The sequence below is a fragment of the Cyanistes caeruleus genome, chromosome Z (genome assembly GCF_971803275.1).
Source record: "Cyanistes caeruleus chromosome Z, bCyaCae1.hap1.1, whole genome shotgun sequence".
NCBI lineage: Eukaryota > Metazoa > Chordata > Aves > Passeriformes > Paridae > Cyanistes > Cyanistes caeruleus.
The window spans coordinates 69,611,887-69,624,740 of NC_141732.1; the positions used below are offsets into that span (position 1 = coordinate 69,611,887).

The 12,854-nt window shown below is 34.1% G+C and overlaps 1 protein-coding gene across 13 annotated transcripts in view; it reads right to left on the bottom strand.

The window, feature by feature from the left end:
• NIPBL (NIPBL cohesin loading factor) overlaps window positions 1–12,854 on the bottom strand; it is a 154,820-nt gene that overhangs the window by 81,042 nt on the left and 60,924 nt on the right. For all 13 annotated transcript variants that reach the window (XM_086867654.1, XM_086867657.1, XM_023944133.2 and 10 more), the window contains 6 exons: window positions 12,611–12,754; window positions 10,022–10,187; window positions 8,764–8,894; window positions 5,479–5,578; window positions 3,713–3,864; window positions 2,504–2,664 (listed from right to left, as the gene is read on the bottom strand). In XM_086867654.1, coding sequence (XP_086723780.1) covers window positions 2,504–2,664; window positions 3,713–3,864; window positions 5,479–5,578; window positions 8,764–8,894; window positions 10,022–10,187; window positions 12,611–12,674 — 774 coding nt within the window. In that variant the 5' untranslated portion in view covers window positions 12,675–12,754. The remainder of the gene's footprint in view (window positions 1–2,503; window positions 2,665–3,712; window positions 3,865–5,478; window positions 5,579–8,763; window positions 8,895–10,021; window positions 10,188–12,610; window positions 12,755–12,854) is intronic.

Genomic DNA, 12,854 nt, shown 5'->3' on the forward strand with positions numbered 1-12,854 from the left:
ATTAGTACATAAATGGATAAAATGGATTGGACAAAAAAGCATACAAAAAAAATACTAGAAAAAAAGTCACATTAAAATCTTTGTAATTTAGATTGCTATTAGGCTATAATGTATGCAGTTCTCCAATCAGACCTAAGAAGAATCTATAACCAAAACAGGCATAGAAAAATAAAGCTTTGTGTATGTTTTACATGTTTTTTTTAAAGCAAAGCTGGAGTGATTTTAGCTTGTAAGAGTTAAATGGAAAAAAAGACTTAATAGCAACATGAAGCATTTCTCCAACCCGTTCCAAAGCAATTAATAATTTCTGACAGAATTTTTCATAATATAATCCTAATTGCAATGTAATTATGTCCATGCTCTATCTTTAGCAATGTAAATTGCTAAAGGAATGTGCATTTTTTACCCCCACACTGTTATATAAAATATGAAACGCACTATTCCAATTTCCATTCAGTGCTTTACATGGGGTTTACCAATACTTTTGCGGAGCCCTCTGCTGGTGACGACTACTCATTCAAGCAATGCCCTAACTTCAACTTTAGAACGGTATTTCCCACTTCAACTACTGTTTTTTACAAACATGAGAATGTTTGGGGAAAGGAAAAGCTACCCCATTACACTAGGAAATTCTGAATCTATGAAGAGACTATTTCTACAATTACAAACAAATTCTAAAAATGTCACTCTTCCAAAAGGTACGGCGATACAAATGAATGAAGTCTCCAAAGAAATTCTATAGTTATTTCATGTTTCCTAATTAAATCGGCTATTTCAGTAGTTAACATTCTAATGTGGCCCTTGTTGAAGTATCTTGATACAGACAATTTTTTCAAATAGCCTTTTCTTTTTTTTTTTTTTCTTTTAAATCTCAATTTTATGTCTGATAAATGATTTTTTACCTTTTGACCGATAAACCCGATTAATAGAATATTAGAAGGTTTAATTATAATGTTTTTACATGTCTGCATGAAAGAAATCAGCATCCAGTACAGACACTAAACACAGAGACAGAACACTAAATTGGTATTTCAGGGGGATTTTCATCTGCATAGATGGAAAATCACACAGCCATTTGGCCTCTGACAATGGCCAAACAGCCAAATTTCACATGTGTAACCATATGACCAGTGGGCCATTTATAAGCTATGCCTTGTGAAGGGGTAGATGATAATGCTAAAGGAAAAGGAAAGAGCTTGAATTTTATGCACTTAAGATGATTACAAATCAAAGAACATCACTCCATAAGAAATCAGATTTCATCAATTTTACCACCTATGGGCACTTATCACACATCTACATTAGATTTTTTTCTTTCCATTTACAGCACAGTAACCCTAAACTTACAATGTGGGGTTACTTACACTTATGTTTTGCAAGAGTGCTTGCAAAAAGAGTTGTTGCCTTCTGAGGATATTCTCATGGGCAAAGGAGTTTAGTATTCAGACTAGCACAATAAAATGAACTCCTTCTCAAAAGTATATTATGCTATTTTAAGTGAAACTGAACTCATATCCTACTGAGTTACTAATTTAGCTACTGAACTGAAATTATGGAACTGATTTTTTTTCCCCAGACTGACTTTTCTTTGACTTGTAATAAATCTCAAAAACACACCCATATTGAAAAATAAACTTAGTAACTTCTTATCAGGTATGCTTTATTAGGTCAGGAGAAAATCTTTAACCATGATTGTCAAAGACACAGGCAAAGACAACTTTTACTAAATTAACTAAACAGCCTAACTAGGTATACAACATTTCAGGCAGAGATGCCATTCCTACTACAGCTGACAAATTTTCAGAAATGTGCATTTACACTTTTTTAGTATGGAGCTTCACCAAATGATGAATTATATTCTAGGAATCCTCTCAAGTTTACAAAAAAAAAAAATGTCCTTAAATTGAGTGACTGTGTAGTGAGTCTTCAAAGGTATACTTGCTGATTCTGTGTTTCAGAGATATATGATTTACTAACTTTTTTAAATTAATAAAATCCTAAAATGAATAAAATTAATTTAAGTTCTTGAGTTTTATGATTCTTAAAATATTCATTCATAAAGATATTCTCCAAAGTAGAAAAGGCTGCAACATTTTAATTATTATTCATACAGAGATGCAAAACGTTAATCAAAATTCTTCAAATTGTTTTCTGCATTATAACTTCTAAAATCAGCTTTAAAAGGCGTAATTACAAATAAAACACAGGTGACACATATGTGCCACTAAGAAAGTTCACAAGAGGATAGAAGTGCAAGTTTACAACATTTACTACTTTTTATGTCTAGCATTTCTCCAATTAGACCAGCCAATGATGATGTACTATGTTTTCATAGTCTATCCATTTTTAAACGAGTCTACACCTGGAAATTGAAATCTATTTTCAGTGGTTTTATCCATCAACAGCATCATAAAATATCTGACTTCTAATGCAGTTAAACACATACTTGCTTTATCATAGTAAATATCTGCTTTATCATAATAAATTGATTAAGGTAACATACATCACTACTAAGTCTGTGCACCATCTGTAGGTAGTCTTCATTTGAGCCATGTCTAGAATTATCAGCATGATGATTAGCTGAATTTCCAGACAACTGACTTGAAACTTTATTTTCATGGAGATTCCTCATCCCAGCTGTGACAATGGGACTGGATACGGAAGCTGAAATATAAAAAGAGCAAGAGTAACTACATTGATACAGTCTCCCAGTCATGAACTTAAAAAGATTCAAAGAAAACACTCTTAATGGTGGACATTAAAGCATTGGATGCAAAAGATCTAGAATCTGAACAAGAATCCAACTTGCCACAAATATGATTAAAAATGCATTATCTAAGACTTTTCAAAAGGATTTAAAAATCTTAATTCCAAGTACATATTAGCCAAATTTCTCTCCATATCTATTCTAATTAGTCAGTAGCTTCCTTACTGATTACAGAGAACTTCATTAACTTCTATATAACTTGAATTCACTACCTTAGTGTGGTATGAACTTCTAAGGTATTCATGAGACATGTAACATTACATATAAAACAGCTGTATATATATATTCTAAGCACAATGTCAAACTTCAAGAAAACACTATTTGGAAGAAACCAATAGAATTCTACTTACCAACAAAGAAATGCCCTAGCTACCTTAATATTAATCATGTGTACAGGACTGTTTTTGGACAAGGGAAGAACAAAGAAATACATTTTTTCTGAGGGTCATCTTTGCCACTTACTGCATACCTTGAGCATAATTCTAGCTAACTTAGAATTAATCTGACATTAAAAAGGGCCAGTAAGGCTAAAGAATCTCTAAAGGTAACTTTAGTTAATCTAAAATTAAGAAAACTTAACTTTCCATTGGCAGAAATGAGGTATTTCCTAGTGTGTGTAAGTGATGCTCACAGCTAACAAATACAACTTTTGGGATGTTCAGAATTTTTTACTGTCACATATACAGGGCAACAATGCAAACTGGACATAAATAGGGGAGCACTGCAACATGAATGTGTTTTACCTTTTCTTCTTCTATTTAATTTTTTAAAAACAAAGTAGATACCACCACTCTTTGCAGCCAAAAAAGCAAAGCTTAAATATACCTGCCTCAAAGATTAGTAATAAGCATGTGACTCCTTCAAAGAAATTAAAACCCCATCAAATGTGCACATGAAAGAAAGCTGACATGAAATAGGAGAATAAAATAAACATCACAGACTTACCTTGCTGCATTTGAGGATGAGCTGTGTAACTTGGAGGATGTGAGTACGGCATGTATCCTGCAGGGCTTTGAGGAGCATATGGACTAGGCACTGGACTGTTCTGTTGTGCCAAAAATCTGTTACCAGAGCTTGTCTGTGGTGGCACAAACCGGCTAAAAAGAAAATAAAATTGAAAAAAAAAGTTTTTAAAATTTGGAATAGGAAATACGGACAAATTCATTATTTCTTCTAGAAATTATACCATCAGAACATGAGAATTTCTTTAAGATAAAAAGCCCCCAATACAATTGAAAAGTTCCCTCAAAAGCAATGTTTTAAGCTATCTATACTTTCCTAACTGCAAACATTACTTAAGAGTCAGAAAAGCATTCATAAGACCTCCACCTAGGGAAAGAAAACAATGACACAAATATGTATGGAAATTACATCTGCAATTTCCAAAAGTTAAACCGGGTTCTAAAAGTAAACTCAGAAGTTTGAATGAAAGTGACAGCAAAGGTTTCAATCAACTCAGTCACTAGGATTAACAAGGAGACATTTACTTTTTCTTTACTTTCCACAAAGGTTCCAAATAACTTCATCTAACAGAACTACACCGCCATAATACAGGTGTACAAGACGTCAGGAATGTTACAGGCAGTTAGGTAGGACCTGACCCAAGTCCACTGACTACAACTTTCACTGGCTTTGCCTTAGAGTCTTTCTACAGATAGGAAGCCATAAAAATAACACTGAATTGTGACAATAATACATGCACATTATTAATTACATTCTTATATGAGCTTCTCAAAATTAAAATAACTAAATAAATGCATCAGAAAGTACATTACAAGCTTTCACAACCCTCAGTTCTAAACAGGAACTCCATGAAGATAAGCTTCCATAGAAGGAAACATCAAAGTACTTAACATAAGGATTTTGCAAGGATTTCAAGAAATATTTTTACTATTCATTGTAATATTCAGAGCTCAAACAAACTTTTTAGATATCACTTTTAGATATAAAAGTTAAAAAGTGCATTCATTGTTGTGAAGATACAGAACATATAATTTACCAGTTGCAGTAACTTGAAGTGAAACCTGAAATCAGTTTATTATAATGATAACTAAAGATGGGACCTGTTAAAGCCCAGTACCTGGGTTGAAACTACAAGCAGAACTCTCTCTCCTAGTCCAGAGTACTTTACTATATTAATAAAAGCCTAAATTATAGGTAAATGCTATTGGCAAACACACAAAAACTTTTAAAAACCAGAAATCTGACAAGGATTCTGCTGGAAGATTGGCCAAACTACTGGGCCTATCATTCTGCAAGAAGCCTTTTGCATAACTGTTACAGTAGTACTCCATGCTTTTACTAATCTTCTTTCCCACCATTCTACTAAACCAGTATTGGGACAAACTGGAACACACCAGCCTATTCTGTCCTATCCTCTTGCCACCAGTCTCAGTCTCTGACACAGATGGAAGACAACCAGAGGGTAACAGGAGGCAGAGGGACTCTTCAGGTGGGAAAGAAAGTTTGGCAAAATTACAGGATGGAGTGAGAGAGAGGAGAATTCATGATGAATCCTTAGAATACAGGGATTAGTTTGCTGACAGAAAGATGTTTGTGTATGAAGAAAATTACCCTGCTGTCAGACACATGCAAAATTTGTTGTGACACTGATCACCTTCCACTTACATATTTGCAACAAAATTTGGCTGTCAGTGTAGGAAGAGCTTGCAGTTCACTCCCCTCCCACCCCACTTTAAAGAAAGTATTACCTGGAAGGGCTATGTGAGATAGTGGTTTGTTGATAATTGGAAGATGCAGGACTACCACGCATGGAATTCTGAGAAATATTAAACTGTGACATCATCATCCCTATTAAAAAACAGATAGCAGAATTACTTTACATGCATTTCCTTTTCAATCAATGAAGTATCTCATTTCAGAATTTATTATATACAACGAGATTATGAGCTTTAATGACATTAAAATCATCTACCCACACAGTTAAAAAAATTAGAAATTACTGAATCCATGTATGATGCCTATTTTACATTATGACATAAAAAAGTGTTCCCTAAAGTTGTGTTAATTCAGTTACAAATATTAACAGCAGTTTCTTCATCTCTTCCATAGAGCTTCCTAAGTCAAAATCGACTAGTAAAGAGAAACATTTTAAACAAGGACATACATTCTGCACCCCAGGCTGGTGTGTACAATACTTGTTGTGCCAATAAGCAAAATATTTGGCAGATTCACAAGTCAGAAGAGCAAAGAAAACTTATCTTCAGTTGTTGAACTAAGTATAGTAATCAGTTATCCTAGGTTGTATACTGCAAGATATTCTCACTTCTCCAATAATATTTAGTGGTTTCTTTCTAACCAGAGACAAAAGCTGTCTATCTCACCTCCACTAAGAGTAGAGAGAATGTTATCAAAGAAGAAGGTGCTGGAGTATTTCAATTGCAAAGCAGAACCAATATCCCAAATGTGGCTCCCACAGCTAGTAGATAACCACAGACATGTGTTGGAAGTTCAGGCGTTGAATCAGCTGGCAATCCACATGTATCAATGTTCTTGAAACTAACTAATTGAAGAGGCATTTGGACACTGCCCTTAATTTGACTGAACTTTCAGTCAGCCCTGAAGTTGTTAGGAAGCTGGGTTAGATGATTGTGGTAGGTCCCTTCCAACTGAAATATTCTATTCTATTCTATTCTATTCTATTCTATTCTATTCTATTCTATTCTATTCTATTCTATTCTATTCTATTCTATTCTATTCTATTCTGACTCACATCATTATGAAGGGGAATTTAGAGGAATCTTTTTTTCTTCTCCTCAGTATAGGAATAAAGAATTTCCTAACAAGTACATGACAATGTGTCACAGAAACACAAAATGTAAATGAATTTGGAGTTATTTTAGCGACAGAATTATTTTTTTTTACAGCTAAAAAAGTGTCAGAACTCATGAGTACACACTGTCTTGGGAAGCCACAGCAAGTGATCTATAGCTTTAGGAAGGAGCTCATTAAACAGTACAAGTATTTTAGACAGTTAAAAGTCACAATATGAAATTGTTGGGAGATTTATGTAAATCCTACAGTTGCTATCAGCAATTTCAATTACTGCAATATCACACATGCAAAACTAGTTTCAGAAACCTTCCCTGTCATCATCTTTTCTCCTCCACTTTCTCCAGCAGAGACAGTGATAATCCCACAGGAATTAAGCCATTACTAGGTAGGTGGTAAATGCTGCATTCCATGTACTTGAGCACACTAATACTGGCCCTGAACAGAGTTGAAGTCCTGTGTTGTGCTGAAAAAAGATATACTCACAGCTCAATACAGAGTACATTTCAGTGTCTGGAGTAACAGATGTGGACTCCTCAACTTTTACTAAGTTTGTTTAAATTGATACTGGTTGCCTCACATAGAGGCAAGTGAACATGAAACCCCAGGGATTTTTTAATGCTGGAAGGAGCACCCAGCATGCCTACGGCCCCCTCACCTCTCACTGCCACTCTCAAGGCAGCTAGGTACAATATTTCAGACAAACTAATCTTAACATTCCTGTACAGAAAGCTGACATAATGTAACCACATCAGCATGAACTGTACAGACAAAGTATCAATTTAGTGCTTAAAGAACAGAGTGCTCTTTTTAAGGACTTAAAAAAATATATCTGTTTTCTTCTCCCTAATTTAAAACATGCTTTGAATCACACATGTGGTCGTTTCTGGATGAAAATAATAATAGAAAACATATAGTTAATTTCCTAATGCAATTTTTGAAAATCTCATAATTAACTTAATCTATGACAGATAGCTCTCACTTCTCTATCTCTGTTGTGGACAGCAGGGGCAAGACATGGAAGGCCTAGACCAGGCAATGTAAAAAGAAAAAAAGAAAGGAAAAAAACAAAACAAAACTAAACATGCCCCAACAACAAAAAAACATGTTTTACAAAGTTTCCCCACTTATCATTCTGTATATGTGATGATGATGCAAAGTAGAGAAAAAGAGAAAGAAGTAAAAACAAGCCCCAAATACTGGGTCTAAAACGGATGTGAAATGAGTCTGTGGCCATCAGCACTACAGTATCTTTTTATAATTTTTCATATTGTTGTCATATTACTACCCAGCACTGAGAAAACACCATCCTAGTAGAATAATTACTGGAATGAGATTCCTTACGTATAGTCCCAGTCTTATTACAATTTTTCTTCTTGTATAAAGCTATCTATGTAAATCCATTTAAGCATTCCTACCAAATGACAAAGAATGCACTTCACAGAATCATAACTCAAGGCTGCATAAAAATTATTGTACAACTAAACTGTATTACAGCAGCATACATGCTTAAGCTAAGATGGCTCAACAACAGGTGATTTTTCAGTTAGATATATATTCTTATTAAAAGTGCACGTGTGAAGTTTCATCCTTTTACAGGCAAAAGTGCACTTGAGTTCTTGTGTAAATGTAAAAATATTATTGAAGTAATTGACATTTTTGGAAAGATGCATAAGGTTTTAGTTTCCCAAAATTCATAAATAACTTAGAGCTGTAGGACATCACAAGATTGCTAACATGAGGAATGACAGGGAGGAGCTGCTAAGGATGCCTCAATGCAACTTATTCCATACTCCAGAACAATTAAGAACTCTCACTGCAATGATACAGTATAATTATATAGATTTTCAGTAAGATTGATGCATATATTTTCATCTTCAATTATTCACCAAGACAAATATATGAACCTAGGCATAAAAAGTTCAAAATAAAATTGGTTTCAAAATGAAATCCAGTTACTTATCCTAGAGATTAAACTTTTATGTGAAATGAATTTTTTTTTAGAAAAATACCTAGTAGCTTTTATTTTCCTTCTTTTTACTATACAATTGCTGTTAGAAGATGTACATAGCTTTAAATCACTATCAAACACAAGGTAAAGTACAAATACAACAGTTGTGCTCCACATATATTTGTGGTTAGTATCAGTCCCTAGATTTATAGAACAACATAAAATTAATCAATAGATAATCAAAAATCCTTACCGCTTTGTACCCCGTATCTGTTTTGCATGCTTTTCTCCCTGAAAACATTAGGATTCCTTGCCAGAATAGCCTGCAGCAAGACTGGTATATCTCCCTCTGGATCATCACTGCCAAGGTTATCTTTCAACTCTCTGGAATTGTGGAAGTAAGCAAATAAAGAGGCAAATGCATTTTCAAATTATAAGAAACTATGAGTCAAGTAAAAAAAAAACCAAAACCAAAAAAAAAACCAAAAAAAAAAATCAAAACCAAAATGAAAGAAGACAATTTTGCTGTTAAAATATAGGAAAAATCAAGTCTGCAAAGCACTGCTTCCTGCCTCTAGTCTTTTTCACCCTCTTCCTTAAGGAATAAGGAAGAAATATTCCTACAAGTCCTCACAATCATTTTCTGTTACTAAGCTCTTATAGATATGTGGCTGTCAGTTTAAGACTATCATAAGAAGTCTCTTACGCCCATTTTTGTATCATGATCTTCTGTCTAAAAGAATGCTTTGGCATAACATGAAGAATATGTAACTGTAGGAGTGAAGATAACATATACATGAATGTGTAACATTCATGTTTCAACCCAATGCTTTGATAATCTTTTTATTTTGAAAAGGGGAAATTGGCATATCTTTGAGATCACAGGATTCCCTCTGAACCATAAAGAAATGCAGTGGATTTTCTGTAAATGCATCTGTGCACTCACTTCTTATATGCTTCGAGGACTTTTAAAAGCTACTCCCATTTGAACAAAACAAGTAAGGAAATTACAGGGTTGTCAACATAAAACAATTCAAAGGATACCAGGAAGAAATAAAAAAAAAAAAAATAACAGAAAGAGAATACATTAGCATACTTGATGGCTGAATTGTTAAACTACTTAAGTTCAATACCTAATCAGAATTGACACAGGTATCAAAAATTTTCTTTTGGGTATGTAATTTGTCTATGCTTATTAGTGACTGACATTGAAAGTCAATTAGTATTGCACAATCAACACCATGAAGTCTGCACTCTTACCTATCAAGAAGGGAATAAGCGTCAGATCTGTAAAATAACCCCCACAGTTACGCATAAGGGCTCATGGACAATTATTAACATTGTCTGACTGAAACATCTGACTCTTACATTGCAGCCACTTGCTAAACAAGCCTAAGGAAAAATCTACATACTCTAATTTTTGTATTCTCACAAACATCCTTCTCAATCCAGTTAATTTTGATTTCAAGAAGTAAGGGTGGTGATCTGATGTAGCAGTTCAAAATACATACATGTGATCTGTTGACACCTGATTGAGACTGTGGACAAGCTGTGAAACCAGATTTTCATCCCTGCAAGCCAGAAGGCAGTTCACCTCTTCAGCTATCCGTCCATTGAAAAGCAGGCTTTTTGTTGTGGTAGCAGGTAAAGGTGATGGAAGAGGCAGCTGGTTCAAAACTGTTATTAGAAAACAGGAAGAACTTCAGAATCATTTAATGAGTCACAAACATACAAATGTAGTCACCCCCCTACACCCTCCTAAGATTAAGAAAGAAAACCTGACAACTAGATTTAAAACACAGGGAACACTTCTGCATTTTTTTTTTAACTTTTAATTTCACACAAAGAAACATACACACCCCCACTCACCTACCCACACTGGACTCTCTAAACATTCCAGAATATTAAGCTCTTTATATGTTATAGTACCTTTCTCCTGGAGTCAGAAGCATAGATGAAAAAAAAGGAAGAGCAAAATTTTTGTAGCTACATGCAGTACTTTAAGCGTATTGGGGATTTCATTTTTCTACTCTGATCTCAGTATTTAATCAGTGTTACCACTTCATAAGGTCTTTAACAAAAAACCAAAAGAAAACAACCCATAAAAAAAATCAAACAACCCAACAATCAATTAAATCCACTAATTAAATTCCCAGTTTATTCTCCCCTTCTTTTATTTATTCCTATGTAAACTATCTTCTCAAGATAGGCTTAGTATTGTTGGTTGGTGTGTTCACTGAAATGCCAATTCAGTCAGAAAAACTTACAAATCTCAAGAAAAGATTTAGTGAAAACACTATTTCATCAGATTATAAGTACACTTCAATTTCATAGGACATTCTTAGGTCTTCAGATATAACAAGGAAGTGTACATATAAGAAGGCTTGATCAGATGACTGTAGAGCTACACAGGCCAGAGAAGGATAAGCCAGGAGAGGCCAAAAGGCTAGACACAGAGTAAGGTCATCTCAGCTGGTTCAGGAAAACAAGCTAACTCTAACTGCAACTTACCATCCTGATCACATCCTTGAGATAAAGGTTTTAACTGAACCATTAGAAACAATTTTAGAAAAAAACCAATCAAAGTGAAACATATTTTTTGGTTCTTTCATATTTTGAAATTTAAAAATTGGGGTGATTCCAGCATTTTTCACCCCTTATAATGTGTATCATTGCTGTACTTAGAAATAAATAGCAATTCAAATAAAAGTGTGTAATATATTAAAGTCATTAGCTTTCATTACTTGCATCACATTACCTTGAATGTGCCTGAAACTTGGAAAAATTAGCAAAATCAGCAAAGCATACTTATTAAAGTAGCGTAAATTTAGCGAGCCTAGTATATCGCCTTCAGGCATGATAGCATCCGTGTCTCCATGGCAACTGGTCTTGTCCATTCCAATTCAGTGTTTAAAGGAACTCTTCCACCAGAGTCTGATCAGTGACTTCCATCAGTAAAGTAACCTTACCTACAAATGCTTAATTCTGGAAAACTGTCCATAGCTGGGAACTCATTATTTGCATCCTGATGGTCTGTTATTAGACATACATGGTCATACATACATACATGTTTAAATGCATAACCTGCATCTTCCACTTCAATACTTCAGAATATACCAGAAGGACATGAAGTGGGTTTTTCCTCCAAAACATCTGCCTTTTTTACTGTGAGCAATTAAATTCAATTGCTGAATATATACTTCTACTGTTTCTTTGAAAGCCTCCAATTTTCAACAGTGTAACAATAGGATTGCTTAGAAGAAGCATCTAAGGTCACTAACTCCAATTATCCTCAGACAGACAACTGAGCTAAAAAATCTTTCTTACACTTTATATATACAAGATGCCTCTTTGTCTAAACTGCTCTTACTGTAAGGGTGGTTATAGGACCTCACTATGTAATAATAAATCTCCTCTTAGTTTTCACTAGAAATTACTTTTTGGTCACATCATAATGATGTGGTTTTGTGCCAGTATCAGTTTGTAATGTATATGGTTTTTTTCTTTCCTTGCATTTTGTCTTCCTGATGTACTTAAAGTCAGCATACACGCTTCATATGCTCCTTTATCAGGCTGAACAGCAAAGGAAAAAAGACTCAGGTTCAGCTGCTCATTTTATTCTAGCCATCATTTTGTGCACCTATTAACTAGCTCAAAATAAACGAACTAGGTTTCAAGTATATTCAGTATATTCTGCAACTCTCTTGATTAGTTGCACATCAGTTTTATCCCATGTCTCTGTCTTTTCATTGAAGATGATGGGATGCATGTTTTAGAAGTACTTTAACATTTATATGTTTTTCTTTATTTGTGTGATAAAGAGATATGTTACTAAATTATATTGCAAGTAAATTATGAATTCCTGCATTTGGTTTCTTTAAGGGTTTTTTTAACCTGCATTTCATGTTATGCTTTAATATGCAGGGTTTTTTTTTGGATACCAAGCAATACCAAGGCTAACATATTTAATTGCAAGTCTGATTTTAAACAGATTTAACTGTAAGAACTTCTAAAATAAAAACATTTTTAGAATGTTGAAAATGCAGGTATTTACCACAGAGGTAAAGCATAGTAAAGACAAGAAAAAGAAGAGTACTTACGGTCTGTAAGACTAGCAATCCCTGCAAGAGTAGTGATGGGAACATGAGGCATATCCCCATTCATCCTGAAGTTCTGGGAGAGTAGTGCCTACACAGATAGTTCAGTTCAGGTGCCAGCTATCATTACTTCCCATCTCCCAAGCACTAAACACAAAACAAAAAGAACAAAACCAAATAAAATCTCTCAGTTGACTTCTTTAAAATTTTACATTCATTAACATAAGTGAAACAAACCATACTACCT